Raw genomic sequence first — 19785 nt, 5'->3', positions numbered from 1 at the left:
TGTCTAAACTAACGAAATAGAAATTCCAAATTAGGTGGTGCAGTGTATTACTGTGTCTCACTTGAATTTGGGCAACAGTGGAAAAAAGACAATCCATAATAGCTCTTTTTGAGTTTGTGGTCTGCTGAAACCTGGTAACACATTCACAATCTATAGGTATCCTGAAAAAGGTGACCAACATGTTCCTAAGTACAATGATGAGTTACATTTTAAATGTGCATGGGGTGCACATCTGCCTTTGAAAATCTGTAGGGTCCTCGGGTTGGGAAGAAAAAAAAAAGAAAAAAATTAAGCCCCCTCTTTCCCCCTCCCCAGGTCTACTACTACAGGTCTTACTAGTTATCTCATCAGTCCAGCATCTGGCACTATTTAGGGTCTCTCAAACTTAAGCCTCAACTTTCCCCTGCCCTCTCTCCACATTACATCACCTCTGGGCAGCCTGAGCTCCAGACACACTTTCTTGCTTTGTGACCCTCTGGGTCATGAAGGCTGTGACTGGGCAGAGTTATGACAAGAAACTGAAAGGAGATACAGGGCAATGGCTGTGTCAGGGGAAGGCTGAGAAGGCTGAGAACTAAATGCAAGGGAGTTAAAAAACAGATGGCGTTATTCATATGGAAATGTTCTGTTTTACATCCTCCGTGCAGACTAGTGACATATAGGTTAACTACCAGCTGCATCTTATGGGTTTTCCTGACCCTAGGGCATTGCTTAACACTGAAATGATACATGACATTACAATGGCAAAAGCTCAAATGAGGCATTCTGGAGAGCTTCATGCAAAATGCATCATCATATTATGATAATATTCTGTCATCACACACAATATACTGTATGTACTTTGCCATGGGATGAAACAAGAATTTTGTCTGAATGTTATAAGGCTACTTGCACAATGAACAGAACAGCAGTTTTGTCTGTACCATAACTAGCAACCCAGGCTTTTCCCTGCCCAAACAATAAAAGGAGAGCAGGGAGCCAGGTTTAAGCACCAGTAGATAAGACAGGAATGTCATTTGTAGTTAAGAGCATTTATTTAACTTCTAGATATAGCATTCAAAGAGTCTGCAGGATGTTTTCCAAATACAGACTTCGTTTTTTGACTTGGCTTGATCCAAAGTCCATCAGCTTCATCAGGCTTTGGATCACGCCATGAAACACTATCATTAAAACAGACAACCAAAAAAACCTGTTTCATCACCCCCTCCATCCTCCTTCACAACTGAGTAAACGGAGGAAGCCCTGCAGAGAGGAAACGCAGGGAAGAAAAGATAACGCGAAGCTTTCAAATGATGCAAACCAGCCTGCTAAACAACAAAAGAGCTAAACTTCAACGTTTTTTCTCCCCCCCCCCCTTTTTTTAATTATCAAGTCTTCACTACAGAAGCAGTACAATGCATTTGTCACTGTAATCATATTAAGATTTATTTTTAAACCAGCAGTGGGTGTGAAGTAACTGTCATGCCAAGTTCATCTTGAGATAAACTTAAGGCAGAGAGCACATGCTTGAGGAGCGGAGGGAGGAAAAGTCAAACAAATGTAACAAGGTTGGAGTTAACAGTGTTTACACTGGCCTAAAAAAGTAATTTCTTATCCAAAAGGACAAAACATAGAATAGGCCTGGTTTAATTACCAAATGTTAACTATGTTAACTTCAAAAGTAAACCCTGAAATTTCACTCCAAAGGGTGGAAGGAATTCAGATAAGGACAACTTTTTATACAAGTAGGCGAACGACTTAGAAATTACAAATTGCAGTAATAGTAATTTAACGCACTAGAACCTAAATCCTTCAAAAACTAAATCCATTCACTGCTAAATAAAAACAGAATCGCTGTTGCAAATAATATATACATTGTTCTGGTATCTATACCTGCAAGAAGTGATTCATATAACAAATGTATTTAGCATATAGTACTATATAACACTGCTAAAGAGCACTGCTTTCATCACTCTGTTCAAAGACAGTCACCTAAGTTGTCCTAGATATTATTCTGTTTTAAGCAATGCAGCAATCCATTACAGTGAATTTTAAAAAGAGAGATCTTCTAATTAAAAATGAGCCTTTCAAATGTTACAGTCTTACTCATTAAAAAGCCCTTGCCATCCTTTGGAATTAATGTGCATATTTCACTGAAAAAACACCACTTGCAACTCTAGACAGAAGTCTCATATGCTACACGACAGAAAACAAAAAGATTATGCTAAGTTATACTGAATCATCCCAGCTTCTTTCCAGGATAATTTTTCCTTTCAGATAGGGGGAGGCTATTGTACACTTTCTGAAATGCTGGGTTACAGTTTCTAGTTCTACATTATATTCTGGTCCAAAAATAATCTTCTGATACCACTTTTTACTGCTTGGGCAGAGGCAATTGTCTTCACACAGCTACTTTAAGAGGATGACACTCATCACTGTCCCTGGAAAGCACATTCTTTCCAAACCAGAAACAGTCTTAATTTATTCTAGACTAAGACAGCATCCCACTGGGTACTTGTCCATATGAAAATCTAGTTTAGGCAGTTTTAAAGGCTTCTGAGTACATATTGTTGCTGAATTACTGCCTGATAAAACATTCCCAAATTGAAAATGTTTAGGGAATTTTATTTATCCTATTAGTATACACTCCCCCTAGAGCTGTGCAGTTTTTAAACAATATTTGAGGAGGGTACCACTATTGCTGCTTTTGTTTCCTCCCACCCCTCCTTCAATACAGCTTCCTTAAACAAGCAAAGGGCCGTGATATCTGAAATAATTCTGACCCTGTTGTGAATCATCTGCGATCTGCCCACGCACTTCCCCTCTGCAAAGGGCCTGACTCACAATCCCTCTCCATTCTTTCCACGGGAGGATTCCCAGTGTGCAGCGAAGAAACCTGCCTGCATCAGTCTAAGGAGCAAAGGAACAAGTTTAGTTGTAAACCAAAATAAGTAGCGACCAGACTAAACCCTCACTCAGCTGCTGACTGCGTTAAGTGCACCTTCTGGTATCTAATAGCTGAATGAAGATAACTTCAAATGGATGAAATTAAAACTTCTTGTAAACTTAACTAGAAGAGAAAGAACTACATGATCTAAATGTGGTCACGTATTTTACTCCTAAGGCTTCAACCAATATTCATCTTGGATCTGTGCTCCTAGAACATACCATCAGCAAAGCAAAAATAAACCATAATCCCTTCCACCGAGGTATAACTCCCAGCTAAATACACCTGCAGATAGCTCAAATATCAGTTTAATTTAAGGAAAAAAATATATTTGCGCTTGGAGAGTTTTCAAGGAACACACACACACACATATCCTACAAAGGGGAGGAGGGAAGGGGAGGAAGTTGCACGCTCTGGGGAACAGCCAGGCTGCTATATGTGACAAACTGTAAATACGACTGCTAGGAATACAGCTACAGATTTCACAAATACATTATTTAAAGAGGCAGTCTTAACTAGAGTTAGACTATTAGCCATAAACTGTTAAGTTAAACTGTAGCAATGATAGTTCATGAAGACTATGAGTAAGTGTGAATCATGATATTTTTCAAACGTACATGATTGCTTCTAGAAAGCTGCCAAGTAGTTCCAAAGTTTTTTTTCTCAGGTAGTAAAATCATTTATAAGTCTTTAACAATATAAGGTAGTTAATTTTTTACAATAATCGATGATTTGACTGTGGCGTATTCCCAGAATGTTATTTCAAGGAATAGGCTGGGTCATAGAACAATGTTTCCTTCCAAACCAAAACTATTTCATTAGCCTTCTTAATAAGATGACTACAGCTGCAATTCATTATCAAATGCCTCAATCAGCAATTCTAAAGCACTTCATAGACTAAAAATTTATCAACATATTCACCTCAGACTGGTCAAATATTGAAGATTTACCATATTCACCTCAGACTGCTCAAATATTGAAGATTTACAGTTGGAGAAAAAGGAGTTGGAGGTTGAAAGAATTTTTCACAGCCAAACAGTAGGTCAGTTGTAAGCCAGGACCAGAGGTCAGGACTTCCTTTGCCCCAAAACCCATAGCTATTTAATTTCTCATTATGCACATTGCATTCTTTTTTCAAATCTACTATGAATTATTTTTCATATTTGGCTACAATATACAAAAAGTCTAAGTTTTTTTAGATATATAAAACTAAATATGTAGGGGGGGCTTTTATATATATAGATATAATTTTGCAATTGTCTTCTGAAAATGGAAACATATTAAATGAGAATTTCTCACTCTAAGTGTCTCTGGAAGGACACAGAATAGAAAAAAGAAAGATGCTTGACCTCTTATCTTCCTTCTCCAATAAGAGGCTGATCTTGTGGCTGCAGAAAAGTTGCCTCCTGACAACCTCCTATGTGCTCTCAGAGTCCTAATAAGGATAGAACAGGGGTCTAAGTCAGAAGCACAGATCTAAAGGCTCAGGCAAAAGCCCACAGGCCTAAGCTTTTCTTTGCTTGCACAGCATAAAGTTATACTCCAAGCCTTGCAGTGGAAGGATCCAGCCTAAAAAGCATGTTCCTCTGCTGGACCAGAAGCCTCACTGCCCATACCATAGCAACAGGGCAAAAACAAAATCAAAAAGAATGAGAGAACAAAGAGAGTGGTGGGTTTTGGCAAAAGAACAAAATTCGAACAAAAATGGAGAAAAGAATGACAGCAAATAAGCCAGGCAGCTCACCCTTACAGCAGCAGGGTGCTGCTGAGGAGGTCCTCTCACTTGTGCAAAGCAACCCATTTCCAGAGAATCCCACAACAAAGTAGTACAAATGGCACCAATCCTGCCTTACTCCCTTTCCAGGAACACCAGGTGTTTTTTGGGCACAGAGCACCTCAGACAGTGATGACAAGCTTGTTTCTCTTACATCATTTATGTCTTACATCCAGTTCACTGTTCCTTCTTTTTCTGCAAGTGCCCTTAGGGAAGAAACAGCACTTCTCACATCTTCTCAACCCTTGTTTACCCTCCGGAGGCCATGCATGAACCATCCCACAAAGATGCATACAGATGAGCTCGTTTGATTTAAGCCCTTTTGTTTTCAGGAGTTTCTAACAGCATTTTACTGGAATCTTGTCCTCCAAAAGAACATTGCAACAGTTACAGAAATACAGAGAATTCATGATTACATCTTATCTCCAATTACTCCCTCAAGCGATCCCATTCACCAAGTATGTTTGAGAGAGCATCAATGTGCAAAACCAGTTAAGTCCCTTACCTGTGTTATGACCACCTTATTTCGTATTATAGAAGCGTTCATCATTTTCTAGAGAACTTTTGTAGTCTGTCTTCAACAGAAGCAGTCAGGTGTACTTACAAATTGCGACAGTGTCCAAATAGCCTGGCACCCTGTCATCTTGGAAGAGTTGCTCCACCTAACTTAACTTTATCAATATAAAAGAAGAAAATGCTAAAAAGAAATTCACTGGTACTTGTAACCAGTTTGCAATCACATTCCCACCTTCTCAATTGCTTTAGACTCCACTTCAAATGCTCTAAGCAGTAGCAACTTAAAAACCTTTTACTTACATCAACAGTCCTGTTCTCTGGCTGTACTAAGAGCCATGAGCTGCATTAACTAGCATTGGTAAGACAGACTGAGGAGAATACTATTAATTTCAGATCATTGCTAATGGATTAGTCACTAAATTTCAACTATTCACTCTTTAGAAAACTACTAACAGATGGTTCAGAAGGTGTAACGGAGCCTCCCCTGACCAGCCAAATCTTTACTATGGGTAAAACAGCCCAGCATGGGGAGAATCTAAGTTTTAATTCCAGAAATCTGTCAGAAGTTGCTTGACTGGCAGTTAGTAATCCTGACACTGAAGCTAGTAAGCCAAAGTGGTTCAGTGCATGTGAAATCAAAAGGATAGTTTTATCAATGTTTAAATATTATCTATAAGAAATACATGATTAAACAAACAGATTTAATAATGTCTGTGATGAACACAGACAAATCCTTAGGCATACCACCCTGTGGAAATAAAAAAAATGTGTTTCTGCAACCTGTCTCAGGTATGGCAATTTTTATTTAATGAAGAATGCACACACACACACACGGCCTCAAAACTGGTGCCCACTCTGACAAGTCCCAAGGTTCCCACTGCAGGCCAACAGCCAAGTTGAGGACAAAGTATTCCCTTGACTCCTAGCCTCACACCCTCTCTGTTAGACCAGGCTGAATACATGTCGATTGTTATTTTTAGCCAACAAAAACATTTCTAATGGTTTTTATTTGGCATCTAGAAACCAGCATACTGTCATGAATAGAGTTGCGAGTTATGCATTAAAACAAAGCAAAACACATCCTACGGCACTGCACATTTACACTGTGCGGACAGCCTTAAGTTCATCCCAGAAACTTCCTAAACTCCCTACTATTTTCCCTCTCCCACATTCTTCCTCTGCTGGCCTGCATCCTCCTCACCAACAGCCTTTTCTTCCTGTACTGTGCATGTTACCTGAAGAACTTGTACACTGAAAAGTGAAAACACCTTTCAGATGTAAGTTAGATGCCTGAAAAATATGATAATTAAAAATCATATAGCTTAAAACTTGTCTATAATCATTAGGACAACTCTCTTCCTTTAACAAGTATTTAAACTTCAGTTCTATACTAGAAACCACGTTGAATATAAATAATATATTGACCGCAACGGCCTGACCCAGCTTTTAAAAACCAAGCTTGAACAGAGTAAGAAAATCAATTACTAAAATGGAAGGCAAAAGAGGAATCAGCAAGTGGTGTGGTAAGTTTTTTGTTTCCCGAAAGATCTCCGTGTTACAGGACTGTATACATTCATCTATAAGAGCCTTTGTTCCCAGTTTCACAGAACATGCTTCTCAAGAGACCACGATAGACCAGCGCATCTGTTTGCAATATAACCACTGCTATTGCCCAAGGAAAAAAATCACTACATTTGCACTTAGAGTGACAAAATGGTACAAACACATATCACTTTGAAGTCGACAGAAAACACATAAAACAGAGCTAGAGAAAGCTAAATTCTTCATTAATTTATTATCACCTTCAACACAGCATGTTTAACAGATGACTGGTCTGCATAAGCATAGATTAAATACTTAACCCTTACTGTGGACAACACATTGCACATACTACTATCACAGCTGTTATCAGAAAGCAAGCATCTGTCAAAGAATTGCAGGCCCCAAAAATATGCTGCCACAGTGATGGATACACCATTAGAGCTAATTTGTTATATTACCTAAAGAACGTGTATTTTTATGTACCATTTCTAAAGGTAAATTGTTCCTGCCTGCTCCCACTACTTTAAAAGTTATTCTAACCAAAGATTTTATTTTGGTTGCTATGGTACAAGCTGGCTTATAAATATGATGCTGATTAACATAAATGGATATATATTCCATTTTCAATATTCAAGCAATACCCCCACTCAGCTGGAAGACTGCATACATTAATTAAGGAGATGCAGAAGGAACCACCAAAATATTCATCCATTATATAAAACCTGAAACTTTACAGTTCTGCTTGATTATATTATTTTTTATATTTTGAATATGTACACACAGCAGAAAAAAAGTCACATTCACTACAATAAAGCCTAAACATAGAACTGTAACAGATTAAACAAATAGAAGGAGGAAACTTCCTTTATTGGGTACTTACAATGTGTAAGAGCTTTAGCACATCCACAAACCTATCAGAAAAGCAAGAAAAAGCAAAGAGTTACATTTTAATTGCCCAATTAAAATAAATTGAGCAGCTGTAAATTTTAGCATTGACACTTACACTTTCTCTGAGCTCATGATCTCCTTGGCAATATGGTAAACCTTTGTTTTCTTTCCAGCTGCCTTACTCTGCAAATAAAATTATATGTTATACTATGCACCTACTAAAACTGTCGTAAAGATAATTTCCGGCTAGTAGTTCCCCAAATGCAATGTAGTTATTCAATAGTTATTTCTAATAAAAATGTTTTATACTGCTTTGAAATCTCTTGGCTTTGAAATCTTCCGGCTTTTCAGGATCTATGAGAAAATCATGTTAGCTTGTAGCTGGAAACAACAATATTGACTAAGAGTAGTTTTTATAATACTATCAGCCTTTCTATTTAATTATTACAGGAAGCACTGAAGCCTGTAATGAATGAAGCCCTAGCAAGTGACATTTATTGTTTTGCAAAAGTAGTAAAGTACAGATAATATTTCTATGTTATTTGATTTTTTTTTTATTATTATTTAATACAGCAACAGTAATATTTGCAGTAAACTCAGATGGGTTTCAGGAACATCTTAAAAGAAATGCACGTTTTCTTTACTGAAAAAGAAGATGAAAGGAGAAAAAGAAAAAAAAACCCACAATCACACTGAAGAGAAAAGTCAGCTTCTGACAATCTACTAAAGGAGCTGCTGAACACACAGCAACCGTACTGCAAAGATGTAGAAGTGTGAGCCTTGTCATCTACCTGAAACACTGTGGAGATGATGTTGGTTGTTACATGCACGCATTTGGCTTCCAAAAAAATCAATGCTACCGTTCAACATCAGATAGAAGGAACAGGTATAGCAAAGCAAAAAGGGGGCAGGTATCAGGATGCAAATGTGTTTTCTACACAGTGTAACTCCCATGCACAATGTCCCTCAGATAAAAACCATCTTTCTCCACAACAGCTCTCATGGTTTGCCATATGCTTCTCTGTGGCCAGCTGTCACCACATCTATTAGATATTCAGGCTTTCATTTCAACGGGCCTCAAAGACAGACCGCGGATGAGGAGCACTAAAACATCACAGGATATATAATACAAGCGTGATGGAAGTCCTGGGGAGGCTGTATTGAGTATGGTAGTATAATATAGGCATTGAACAGTTTATCTAGAAAAGGTGGTATCAGTGGTATTGCATATATGAACCTTCAGTTCATAAGCACTAAATGTTGCAAGATTTGTCTGGAGTTTTAGTTCTTCTCCAAACCTATAAACAAGTCTCAAGTGCTGGAAATCAAACCGTGGAACCGATGGCAATGATAGGTTGGTTTTAATGATAGTTACATTAAAAGAGAATCTAAATTAACTTTTTCATTTTAATTTAATTGACACAGTGCCAAATTACTAAATTAAAATTAATTTCTAAATTTGGTAATCTGGTGTTGCATCACATGTATGCAAAATACATTATTTATTTTATATACTAGACATCTTCACACAGAGCTGGGATTTTACTTCTAAAATTAAACTTATTTCCAAAAAGCACTTAGATCTACCCAGTGAGGGTCAATCGGATTCAGGCGAGATTGTAACACCCATCCTCAGGCCTCCATGCCTTTTTAGAAAGCACAGCTGACACATTCCCTACAAGACTGAATTCACAAGTAACTCAATTATGCAGAGCAAGGTATCTGCCATCACTGTAGATGTGACAGTTGCAAATGAGATGAAAATTAGTATTTTGAGAACAAGACCCTACCTCTAAACAATTACAAAACGAAATATCACAGTCTGTTTTCAACCCCATTTGAAAGGCTTTTCACATACCAGCTGGCACTTGCATTTGCTCAGCCAAAGATACTCTGGGCCTAAGAGAGTCTCTAACAGGAGAACCGAAGGCATGCAAATTGGACTTTCAGGCACAGCACTGGGAAGGAACCTTAAAACTCTAATGGATAAAAAGCATCAAAACAGCCAGATGCTTGTGGTAAGGAAAAATAAAAACAAGCCCAGCTGATGACTGATGCAGAGACTGCTTCATTCTCCTCCGCAGCTGCTCTCCCCGTTAGGAAGTTGGTCATTAATGCCCGGCTGCTGGCCACACGTGCCGCAGGCAGCTGAAGCAAGATGACAAGCAGATGTTTCACAGCAAGTGCTGAATTATTGCATGAAACCTGCCTGAAAAGCCTCAGAACAGGGATGTTTTCCTGTAAAACTCTGACGTGAAAGGTTGAGGGCATTTCTAGAGGCACACAAGGTAAGTTAGCTTCTATACAGGTACAGTCTGGCTTAGTGTCACAGGAACAAGCTTTTCCCTTGACTCTCTTTCCCTCCTCCCAATTTATTCCTCTCAGAAGATGTGGTTAAATGACATTCAGGTCTGACACATCATCCAAGTCTTCTCTTCCAGCACTAAAAAGTCTCGTTGCTTTTTTTTTTTCTTTTTTAATTATTGTTCATTTTTAAGGAAAGGAAGCAAGTATAACTACTACCAAAGGAAACAGAGCTGCCAGGACTGATGCTGAGGAGAGGCACTGGTCTATGGGCAGGCTGGTGTCAGGGCGTCCAGGTCTGAGAAGTAAGAAAGTGGGTATCCCCAAGGAGAGGGATAGCACTCCCAGAATTTCTGAGTAGTTAGTGATGTCTTCCTGCTCTTAATTTGCAGAAGAAATAAGATTAAAATAGGGGAAATCATTCCAAGCTAGCACTCACAGAAGCTAGCAGAAGGTCAGACCACATCAGCTGAGCATGGCTTATGCTCCTCCAAGGGCCACAACCCTACAATGACAGGTCTCTCGTGGGCACACCAACAGTCTCTCCTCAGCACCAATTAAGGAGTGATTAAGAAACAAATGCTGAAAGGCAGGTTGAGCCCTTTGTGTTTCATGCCATTGAAAAGGAAGAATTAAAAACGGGACAGATGACTGAACCAGTGTGCCAAGCAGTGATTTGGCAGGTCAGTATGCAGAACCTGCAAATGCAGACAAGCTGTCTGCACAGAAATGGTTACTGGGACACAGCCTTTGCTGCACAGCCAAGACCACCGAAACAGGACCATCCAAGCAAAACTACAGCTTCCAAGAGATTTTTCAGAAGGACCTTCTCAGACCTTGCAACCTTCACCTGGCCCCTTTCCTTGGGCTTCACCAAGGCTAACAAATCAAAGGTTGATTTTACATGTTCAGTGCACAAGAGACACTGTGCACTCTAGGATCTGTGAGGCGTAGACAGCCTCATTAAAATGTATTTACACATCTCAAAACTGAAAATTTCTAAACATACATCTGTGCATGTAGCTCTGTTAGAGGGGCATGGTAGGGAAGTCTACAGCTCCATGATTCAGTGAAAGATTAAGAGCAAATATACCAGGTCATACACACTTTGTAGTGGGATATTTCTAAACTGGACCTCTTAATATCAGGCTAATGTACACAAATTAAAGCTTTAGGAAAAAACCCACTAAACAATAAAAATGACGAAAAGAAATATATAAAGTTATGTTGACTCAATGCCTTTTATTTGAAAACATCCCAACAGGTTACAACTTACAAATCAGTGCAAGAGTGAGGAATAGCTTCAGAAGATAAAGATAAAAAGATACCTGTTTATCTTCTTGAGGATCAGGCTCCCCTTTGCTGGAATCAGAATTTGTGTCATCATCTTCATCAGAACTGTTCATTATATCTTCTTCATCTGACTGAAGATCTCCCATTACCATGTTAGGATGATCATGGTGTTCTTCTAAGGACCTAAAATTAAAATACGTATAGTTGATAAACACACCATACTTCATTTATGTAAAGAGCTTTCTGTTTTCCCCCACAATAAATGGTCTACTTGGTATCAGAAACATTGAAAACAGTAGTGGGTAGTCTGAAGATGATGATGACAACAGTGGTAGGCTCTTCCACAGTGGACTCAGAACTCTGCAATGTTTTATTTATGCTGGTATTGATACAATGCTCCCTGACAGTGAGAAAAAGCCACAGTACCTTTGGAGTTTTTATGTTATTCTTGTCCATCAGAGTTTGCCTGACAGCAAAGTTTGATAAATCCATTGCCTTATTACTATGTGCATGTATAGTGCAACATTTGTACTGTGTGCCAGAAGAATAAAGATAGATCATAGCTGTTTTGCTCTCCTCTATCTCATAGCATCAGGACTTGTTCCAGATATGGTACTCTGATCGGAGCTTTCTGTCTGGAATTTTAGATGCATGTATATATACAGGGTTGTTTCTCAATGCATATGCTAAACAACTGTATCAGGCATGGCAATATTATAATCATTCTGACCAATAATTCTTCTTAAAACAAGAAAGCAGAATCTTTTGTGATTAAAAACTCCCATCCCCCAGAGACAGACACCTTCCAGGTAGCTGTCAAAGCTATAAAATATAACCTTGTTCTGCTGCTGTACAATGATTAGAGAGGTCTCTTTTCATTAGTTTCAGCTGTATTTGCAATACAGAAATTGCATGAGACAGGCATACAACCTTCGTCCTCTAATGAGCCTCGACAACTTCAGTAGAGATTTAAGAAATGCAATTCTAGAAGGAAATAAAAAAGGGAGTAGGGAAAGATAAAGAAGAAAACAGAGACTAGAGGAAATAGAGCCTGAAGTTTTGGTAAAGTTACATAGAAATACAGCAAATCCCTGGGCTCCTACTTTTAATCCTTTTAATACCTGGTAATTGCCAATTACACTAAAGCTGTGTCTAAATTCACATAATCTGTGTTCAAGGCCTGCAAAAAGATGCTGGGATGCCACAGGCTTATTGTGATACAAGTCAAAAGTCATTAGCTACCCTATAAAACAAAAAGCAAATCCAGAAACCGTTGTCCCCAAGCTGCTGCAGCCAGCAGAGATCTCACTGTGCTGATCAATACCTAATTTTGGGCAGCCAACATCTGTTGGGGCTACACACTTCTCCATATAGCTGCCCTCTGCCTCCCTACGCAAGGGCTGGTTACGACTGATCTTTTCTTTTCCTAACTTTGAATCACAAGAAAGCGGGGATGGAGGGCAACTCTTCAGACTCACCACCTCCAACTATGATAATTCCAAGAAAACCTGGCAGCACAGATCCCATGGGAGGTGGCTGCCAGTAACCTGAATAGCAGAAGTAAGGCATACCAGCTGTGTGAGGATGCTCCAGCAGCCACAGCAAGATGTCGATTACTCAATGTTCAAGGTAGAATTTAAAAATAAAAAAAGAAAAACAAAACAACACACAAATACTGATCACAAATAGAAATATATTTAGAGATGAAGACAAGATAAGCTGGCCTGCAGACAGGCCTTTGTCAGCCGTGAAGACGTAGAAAAGATTAAAATAGCTTGGTTCTATTAAGACAACACAGGAAGGACTCGGGAAACACCCAAGCAGTTACTGTCTCCCAGAACCACATGGGGTGGGAGGACGAAGGAGATTGCAAGCTCATCACCGAGGTCAAATGAGACCCTGAGCCGAGACTGCAGCACCCAGGGTGCAGAGAGACATTCATTTATTTCAGTTTGGAAATGATGAACTTCACACTGGAAGAGAACAGCCCCTGGAGACAACAGGGATGGTTCCCACAGAGCCTCCACAAGCTTCAGGAAGGCAAAAAAGTGACTTTTCACTGGAGCTTTCCCTGGAACCACACTAGCAGGATGCTAAGACTTCTGCAGTTACTTGTGAACTTCAGCAATTCAGAGAACTCCTTGTCTAGTCTATCTAATTCACAGTCAAATGACCTGTTGGCCTGAGAATGTTTATTTTAGCAGATCGTCATCTATAAAATAAAAGGATATGAGATGGCAACATCTTTATTACATCTGTAGCATTACATGAGGCAGATTTATCCCCCTGCTTTAGTCAAAACCTGCAACAGAAATAACTACTGCTATTCCTTCCTTTACTATATTACTCAGTTTTACCATTCACATCTGTTACTGAATCTACATCTCATTTGGGATTTTTTTTCACATTGCAAAATGTATTAAGCGCTTTATCTCTAACCACACTGGAATTCACTTTTTATTCCCTTATTCATTAAATTTTACTTTTGTTAATGGACATTTTATTGCCCTTTTTCCTATCCTTAATATTTGTTTTAATTGCTGCTTTAATTGAAAACATTATTTTCACACTTCTGAAATCACAGTTCTTTCGCCTAAGCATATTTTACAGGATACCCACTCCCAGATTTTGCTATTATTTTCCACCTAAACTTTTCAGGGCAACTGTGCCAATCCTTAAAAGTTTTAGAAAATCTGCCCTTTTGGAAGTCAGAAACAAGTGTATTTCTAGGTGAGGCTGTATTCTGCTTGCGCAAACATAACCCCATCACCACTGAAGGATGAAGATCAAACTAGTCAGCCTGTGTTGGGTGAAGAATTTTCTAAATGAAAGATTAATTAGCGTATCTAATAGAAAGTTTCAGTTAAAAGCCTACTAAAAAATTTTAATAATTAAATACTGATGATTTACGATGTTTAGTAAGTGTCCACAAATGAGAACCACTCACCTTATACTTTTTTTTTTCTTCCTGTGAATCACAACAATGTTTAAGCAGTAAGCTCCTTTTCTTGCCTTTGTGGCGTGTATGCACCTACTACTCATGTAAAGGAAACTATGAGAGCTGAGGGAACCATCTACCAAATCTTGCCTACAGTATCTGCCCCACCAGTCAAAGCACCTCAGACTAATCCCTACACATCTTTATCCTGTATTTGCTCAGCTCACAGCCTCACACAGCTCTCAGGTTCTTCCACCTGATACATTTTGTTGAGGTTTTTTTGGTGGCGTTTTGGCTGTTCTTTTTCTTCTTCTTTCTTTGTTTTTTAAAGAAAAAACACAGCAGATTAGATGCTTAATGACCAAAAGTCATTTCACACCCGGCCATTTTCTAGAACCAAACAAGCCGCCAGTTCAGCGATAGGATGCAATACTGGAGCCATGGGTAGATGTACTCCTTGTGGTATCTGCAGTTGTGTCCTCTTCTTCAGAGGAGATGGGCACAAAGTCACTGTGTTGATCTGCCTTTATCAGCCATGTGCTGCAGAACATGTGACTCTCCTTGTACCTTACACTTTAACCTTTCATCATAAATACTATGGCTTTTCTGTCGAAACAGAAAGCAGTTTTGGATTTACTGATTACTCTTTCTGTACTTTTACCTCTGAAGTCATCTGTAACGTAAGTGTATATATAATTCTGTTGAAGTTACCTCTGGAAGAAGTGAAATCCCCTGTAGCCTTTAAATGAGTTTCGAAATAGTAGTAAATCTTTAAATAAACACAATCTTTTCTACCGCATTTCAATTCTTTTTTTCCAAAATACCAAAAGCGTGCAGTAATGGTTATTTTTAAGTAGCTCTTCTGATAGGTATTTTGGGGATACTGTGAACTATCTCTATCTTGTTCCCTCTTCATCACGATTCTTTGTCCTACCCACAGCACTACCAAGAGAAACTTCTGCATTATCAGTCATGTGAAACACCATCACTGCCAACTCACCGTGCTGCCCACTGAGTAAGAATATCTTGCCGTATCTTGTGAGCAAGTTATCTAAATATAGATGTGGGGCTTTTTTATTTGACATGTAAAATGAAGGGATCATTAGTTTGCCTTGGAATGAGCAGTTTATGGGATGAAGCATATACATCGTGCTGTATTTTCCTAAGGCAACAGTAAAATATTAATGAAACAAAACATGCTGATCCTAGTAAGACATAACAGCAAGATACACTGTCAAAACTTAAGAACTGCCATCAAGCTATTACAGCCAAAAAAAAAATCGTAATCAGCATAAAAACCTCTCCTTGTCTTCAAGAGATGACCAAGACTAGTTCAGACGAGCTTATTTGTATTATTATAGAAGCTTCAAATACACCTGAGGCTTCATTTTCAGAAACTGTTGATTCAGAGACTGCATAGGACACTATAGCCTGAAGTCACAATTACCATTTCAGTCTCAGTTCCCAATTCATTTAGAAGGCAAATAGTATTTTAGCTTGACTGAGATGATTCAGAGAGATTCTCTGCCACGGAATGCCCCAACATTAAGTATTTTATAATATATTGGAATTACTTCAAGTGTTAGGATCATCATAACTACTAAAAAAGCAAGTTTCCACAGCTCCAAAGCATTCGTTAAAATAGATTCATCCACGCTGCTGCTTTACACACATTTCCTTGTGATCTTCATTATATTTAGATGCTGCTTCTACTTCCAGTAAGTAATCAAAAATATGTAGGAATGCTGAATGAACAGAACCTTGTACCCTACACACTGCTAAATTGTTCTTTTCGCATCCTTTCCTTATTTTAAAAGGAGCATCCATTCTACTCTGCTTTTTGTAGGAGTGTCCCAGCATCTTTATCCTTGTTCTGTCTCTTCCTCCAGTATTTAACTGTAGTTTTTTGTGGGTGTTTTTGTTTGTTTATTTTTAAAGAAAGCCTTCAACATACAGGCAAAGTCACACAAACTTAAGTTCCTGCTCAACTGAAAAATGGCACCAAAACATCAGAGAGCCAATAAACATACCCTATTATAACACTTGATCTCAAATCCTTTTTGTATTGTTACAGCATTTTGCTATCCTTTCACAGCTGCTTGCATCTCCCTTTCCTCCAGAGGCAACAAGTACTATTGCTGTCCATCCATTTCAGTTTTTAATATCACCAGTCCCTGCAATTAGTTTCAATAATTAAGGCACGTTCAGCTGCTTTTTTAAGACCTAAAAGTACACTGGCTCTCTATGGAGGCAATAGCTGATAAGGCTGTTCTATTTTTCCACAGCGCCTTGTACTTGTAATAGCTGTAGGTAAGGCAGCATGTCTCACTGACTGATTCCCTCAATGGATCCTAGTTGTACGCTTCTGGAAAACCCCAAGGATAAGAGACTTAAAGAAAAAAAAAAAAGAAAAAAAAGAAAAACTGTTCTATAGCATCTTTTCTGTTAGGTCCTATCTAAATTCAGAATCTCTTTTCCAAGGTAGAAGGGCGGGCTGTAAATATAGAAATCAAGTTAAGATCCCAAAACAATTTAGGAAGCAATTATCTGATCTGGGTGCTCAAGACAACAGAAGATGCTCTTGGAAAGGCAAAGCAAAAGTGAAATTATTGCTTGGTTAATAATTGCTTGATTTTGTTTAGTGAACTTCCTTTTGCTTTAATTTAATACTTTTTATTTAAGACAGTTTGATGTCTTTACCTAATATTTATTTACTGCAGGTTTTTGGAAAAAAAGGAAATCAGTTCTAGAAAGCAAGCATACTTGGCAAAGCACAAAGATAATAATGAATACTAACCAAGCTCACTAGTGAGCTCCTATGGAAGTTTTAAGAAATGACGGGATTAATGACCAGCAAGGCATCAATTAATGTACTTTTTAAATGAGTTACATTTTGCTGCAATACCTCAGCTCCAAAACCCTCCTGAAGAAGCCAACATCAGCACACATTTCCTCTCACAAACCAGCCTGGAAAGCGTAAAGATGAACTTCGTATCACACTAGATGCACCTGGACCCTAACCCATCATATTTACCTCATGATCTAAACTTCAGATTCTCTGAACAATGGTGACTCTCTACCATTATAGCTAAAAAATTACCTCCCTCATCATCCTCTTCATGTCCCCCTCCTTTTCATTTCTCCTTCAGGCATACCGGACCATTAAGCAGCAAACAAGGATGAAATGCAGCCTGGACCAGGTGGGCTTACTTATCTGAGCTATTCCTACAGCATCAGTCACCTCTCTGGTTTAATGGCAGACGGACAGATGGAAAGAGCTGAAGCTGAGATCACGTCTCTCCTCTCTAGGTATAATGGACAGTGTGAGAAAGGCTGGCAGATACCGCTGTGGCTCTCGTGGTGCTGGCTTGGCTGCCAGCACTGGGGACTGGTTGCCTTCTTGCAGCCAAGCTGCTTGGGTTTCAACTTCTCTGCCAAAAATGGTGCTTTTTCACAGCGAGAGAGCGAGATAACAAGGTGTCCTCTCAAGTAAGATTTTACATGATAGCATTAAAAGTTATGCCATTCGTTCTTCTGCAGTGAAAACTCAATGATTTTAGTAAGTCCTTCGTATTATTAGGACTAATAACAACAAAAAAGGCAACAGACCAGGAGCTTTTATTGGTCTGATGCTAAGGAACATGGCAGGCAGTTAATCTCAATCTCCCTTTTATTTATATTTTTCAAGATTGCCTGAACAGATCACACCTATGAGGTTCCTTAGTTCCTTCTGCAAGCTATCCTTCCATAAGTGGCACGGCTGAGGAATGAAACAGACCTCTACAACAGTCTTAAAAAAAAAAGCACCACAAAACAAGATGCAAAAAACCTAGACCAATGAATCCATGATTATTTGCATCCCTTGTATCTGTTGTGCTATATTCTCTGTGGGCTGGTTAAGGAACTCCAAGGACACAATTACAAACATAAACACTCCTCAAGTATCACAGCTACAAAACAGAAACAACCTGCACCCAGCTGAGCAACTCAAAAATATTTTGTGCACGTCAGGTTACTTTGTTTGAATTGCAGTTTAAAGACTTCAAGAATTGAAACAATTATTTTAAACAGTGTCCTATGTACTGTATACATGCATAAGCATCTACGTTTTTGCTAGGAAGTCAGAACCCTTGACGACAGTGATACACTGTCAAAAGAGAAGCTCAAGACAAACTATTTGAAATGGATTTTGGTTCAGAGCCTCTCGTACTTTGAAAGCTGTCTGCTGCCTCCCAGACAAAGGGCTGGCTGCAGAGAGAGGCCAGATGGGAACATCAGGAGGTTGCTCCTGCCAAGAGAAACTCCAGGAACTACCCTCTTTGTCCCGGTCTTTACCTCTGGCACTCCCTGCTCACACCTGGGTTTTCTGGGCAAGGAGGATATCACAAACACTGCCGAGAGCTGCCGTCGCATTTAGCCTGTTAGATCATGCTACTGGCAGCTCATTCTATACTTGGCTGAGCATGTTGCAAACTGCAACACCTGACTTGCTGGAACCAAGTTATCCTAGCATTTGCAGCCAGCAGCATTTAGTTCAGCATTTCTTATCATTGGGCCAAGACAGCACTTATTTCTTTCCTCAACACGAAGAAAAAAAATAAATCTGACTCGCATTCTAAGCAAAAAATAAGCAAGGCATTTGTGATACGTGTTTCACACTTAATAAGTTTTGTATCTTTTTTTAAGCAATCCATTCTGTCAGTCACCCTCCTTCAGGCACACCATGACCAATACAGTCATGCTCATACTTTGTTGCATGGTTTTAAAAAGCACAGTTTGAAAAAGGTGCAAACAGCTCTCAGATTATCTCCATATTTAGCTGTGATTTGAAGGCACGAGCTCCTGCGGCCAGAGGCACCCAAGGACCGCTCTCGCCGCAGGCAGCCTCCCACGCTCACAGGAGCGATCTTCAGCAAGACCATTTGTTGACAATTCCTCAGTTCCTTGGAAAGTTCAACATAAACACACGCGCATGCTTCAGATGTTTCCACACCCGCCATAGAAAAGCTGCATTTAAAAAAAAGAGAGGTCTCAGTTTTAAAAGTCTCCAAGAAAACCCACAGTGGGTCAGTTCAGCTCCCGAGCAGCGCGACACAGCTGCCATCGTGTTGCAGGACAGACGGTCCCATCGCCCTGCCTGCCTCCGCTGGGATGGCCCCAGCAAAAGTGCCAAAACCAGATTATGCCAGTGTAGCAGAATATAATCCAAGAGGATATAAGGGGACAGTCTCCAGTGTTGGTACTGGCAAGTGAAACACCGCAGCAAAACCCAGGGATTTAAACCCTTGCCTGGAGGCTTGTACATGGGGAAGGAATCACTGCATCGGTTCTTCCCATCACCATCCAAAGCTGCGAGGAGTTACCTGCCTCCCAGGGTAGGTAGAGAGGGAAGCCTCTGCAGAATTTACAGCTTTTTGCCTTCCCTTATAATTAATTCTCATTTCACAGGGAGAGCTGCAAAGCTCATTGCCCAAGACCTTTGGAAAAAACTCCTGGCATGGAAGTGATAAACAATATAAAACTGGACCACCAAAATACAGCACTCATTTACAATCAGGACCTGCTATTCTAACTTCTCTCAATGCACAAAACAGCTCCTAGCGG

The 19785-nt window shown here is 39.4% G+C and overlaps 1 protein-coding gene across 1 annotated transcript in view; it reads right to left on the bottom strand.

Moving 5' to 3' along the window:
• FGD6 (FYVE, RhoGEF and PH domain containing 6) overlaps window positions 1–19785 on the bottom strand; it is a 74761-nt gene that overhangs the window by 34500 nt on the left and 20476 nt on the right. Inside the window, exons 3-5 of the mRNA XM_069773648.1 lie at window positions 11279–11426; window positions 7762–7829; window positions 7639–7669 (exon numbers count right to left, since the gene is read on the bottom strand). Coding sequence (XP_069629749.1) covers window positions 7639–7669; window positions 7762–7829; window positions 11279–11426 — 247 coding nt within the window. The remainder of the gene's footprint in view (window positions 1–7638; window positions 7670–7761; window positions 7830–11278; window positions 11427–19785) is intronic.

Source organism: Haliaeetus albicilla, chromosome 28 (genome assembly GCF_947461875.1).
Source record: "Haliaeetus albicilla chromosome 28, bHalAlb1.1, whole genome shotgun sequence".
Classification (NCBI taxonomy): domain Eukaryota; kingdom Metazoa; phylum Chordata; class Aves; order Accipitriformes; family Accipitridae; genus Haliaeetus; species Haliaeetus albicilla.
Note: the sequence above shows the minus strand (reverse complement) of the source record. Positions and strands in the feature narration are given on the sequence as shown.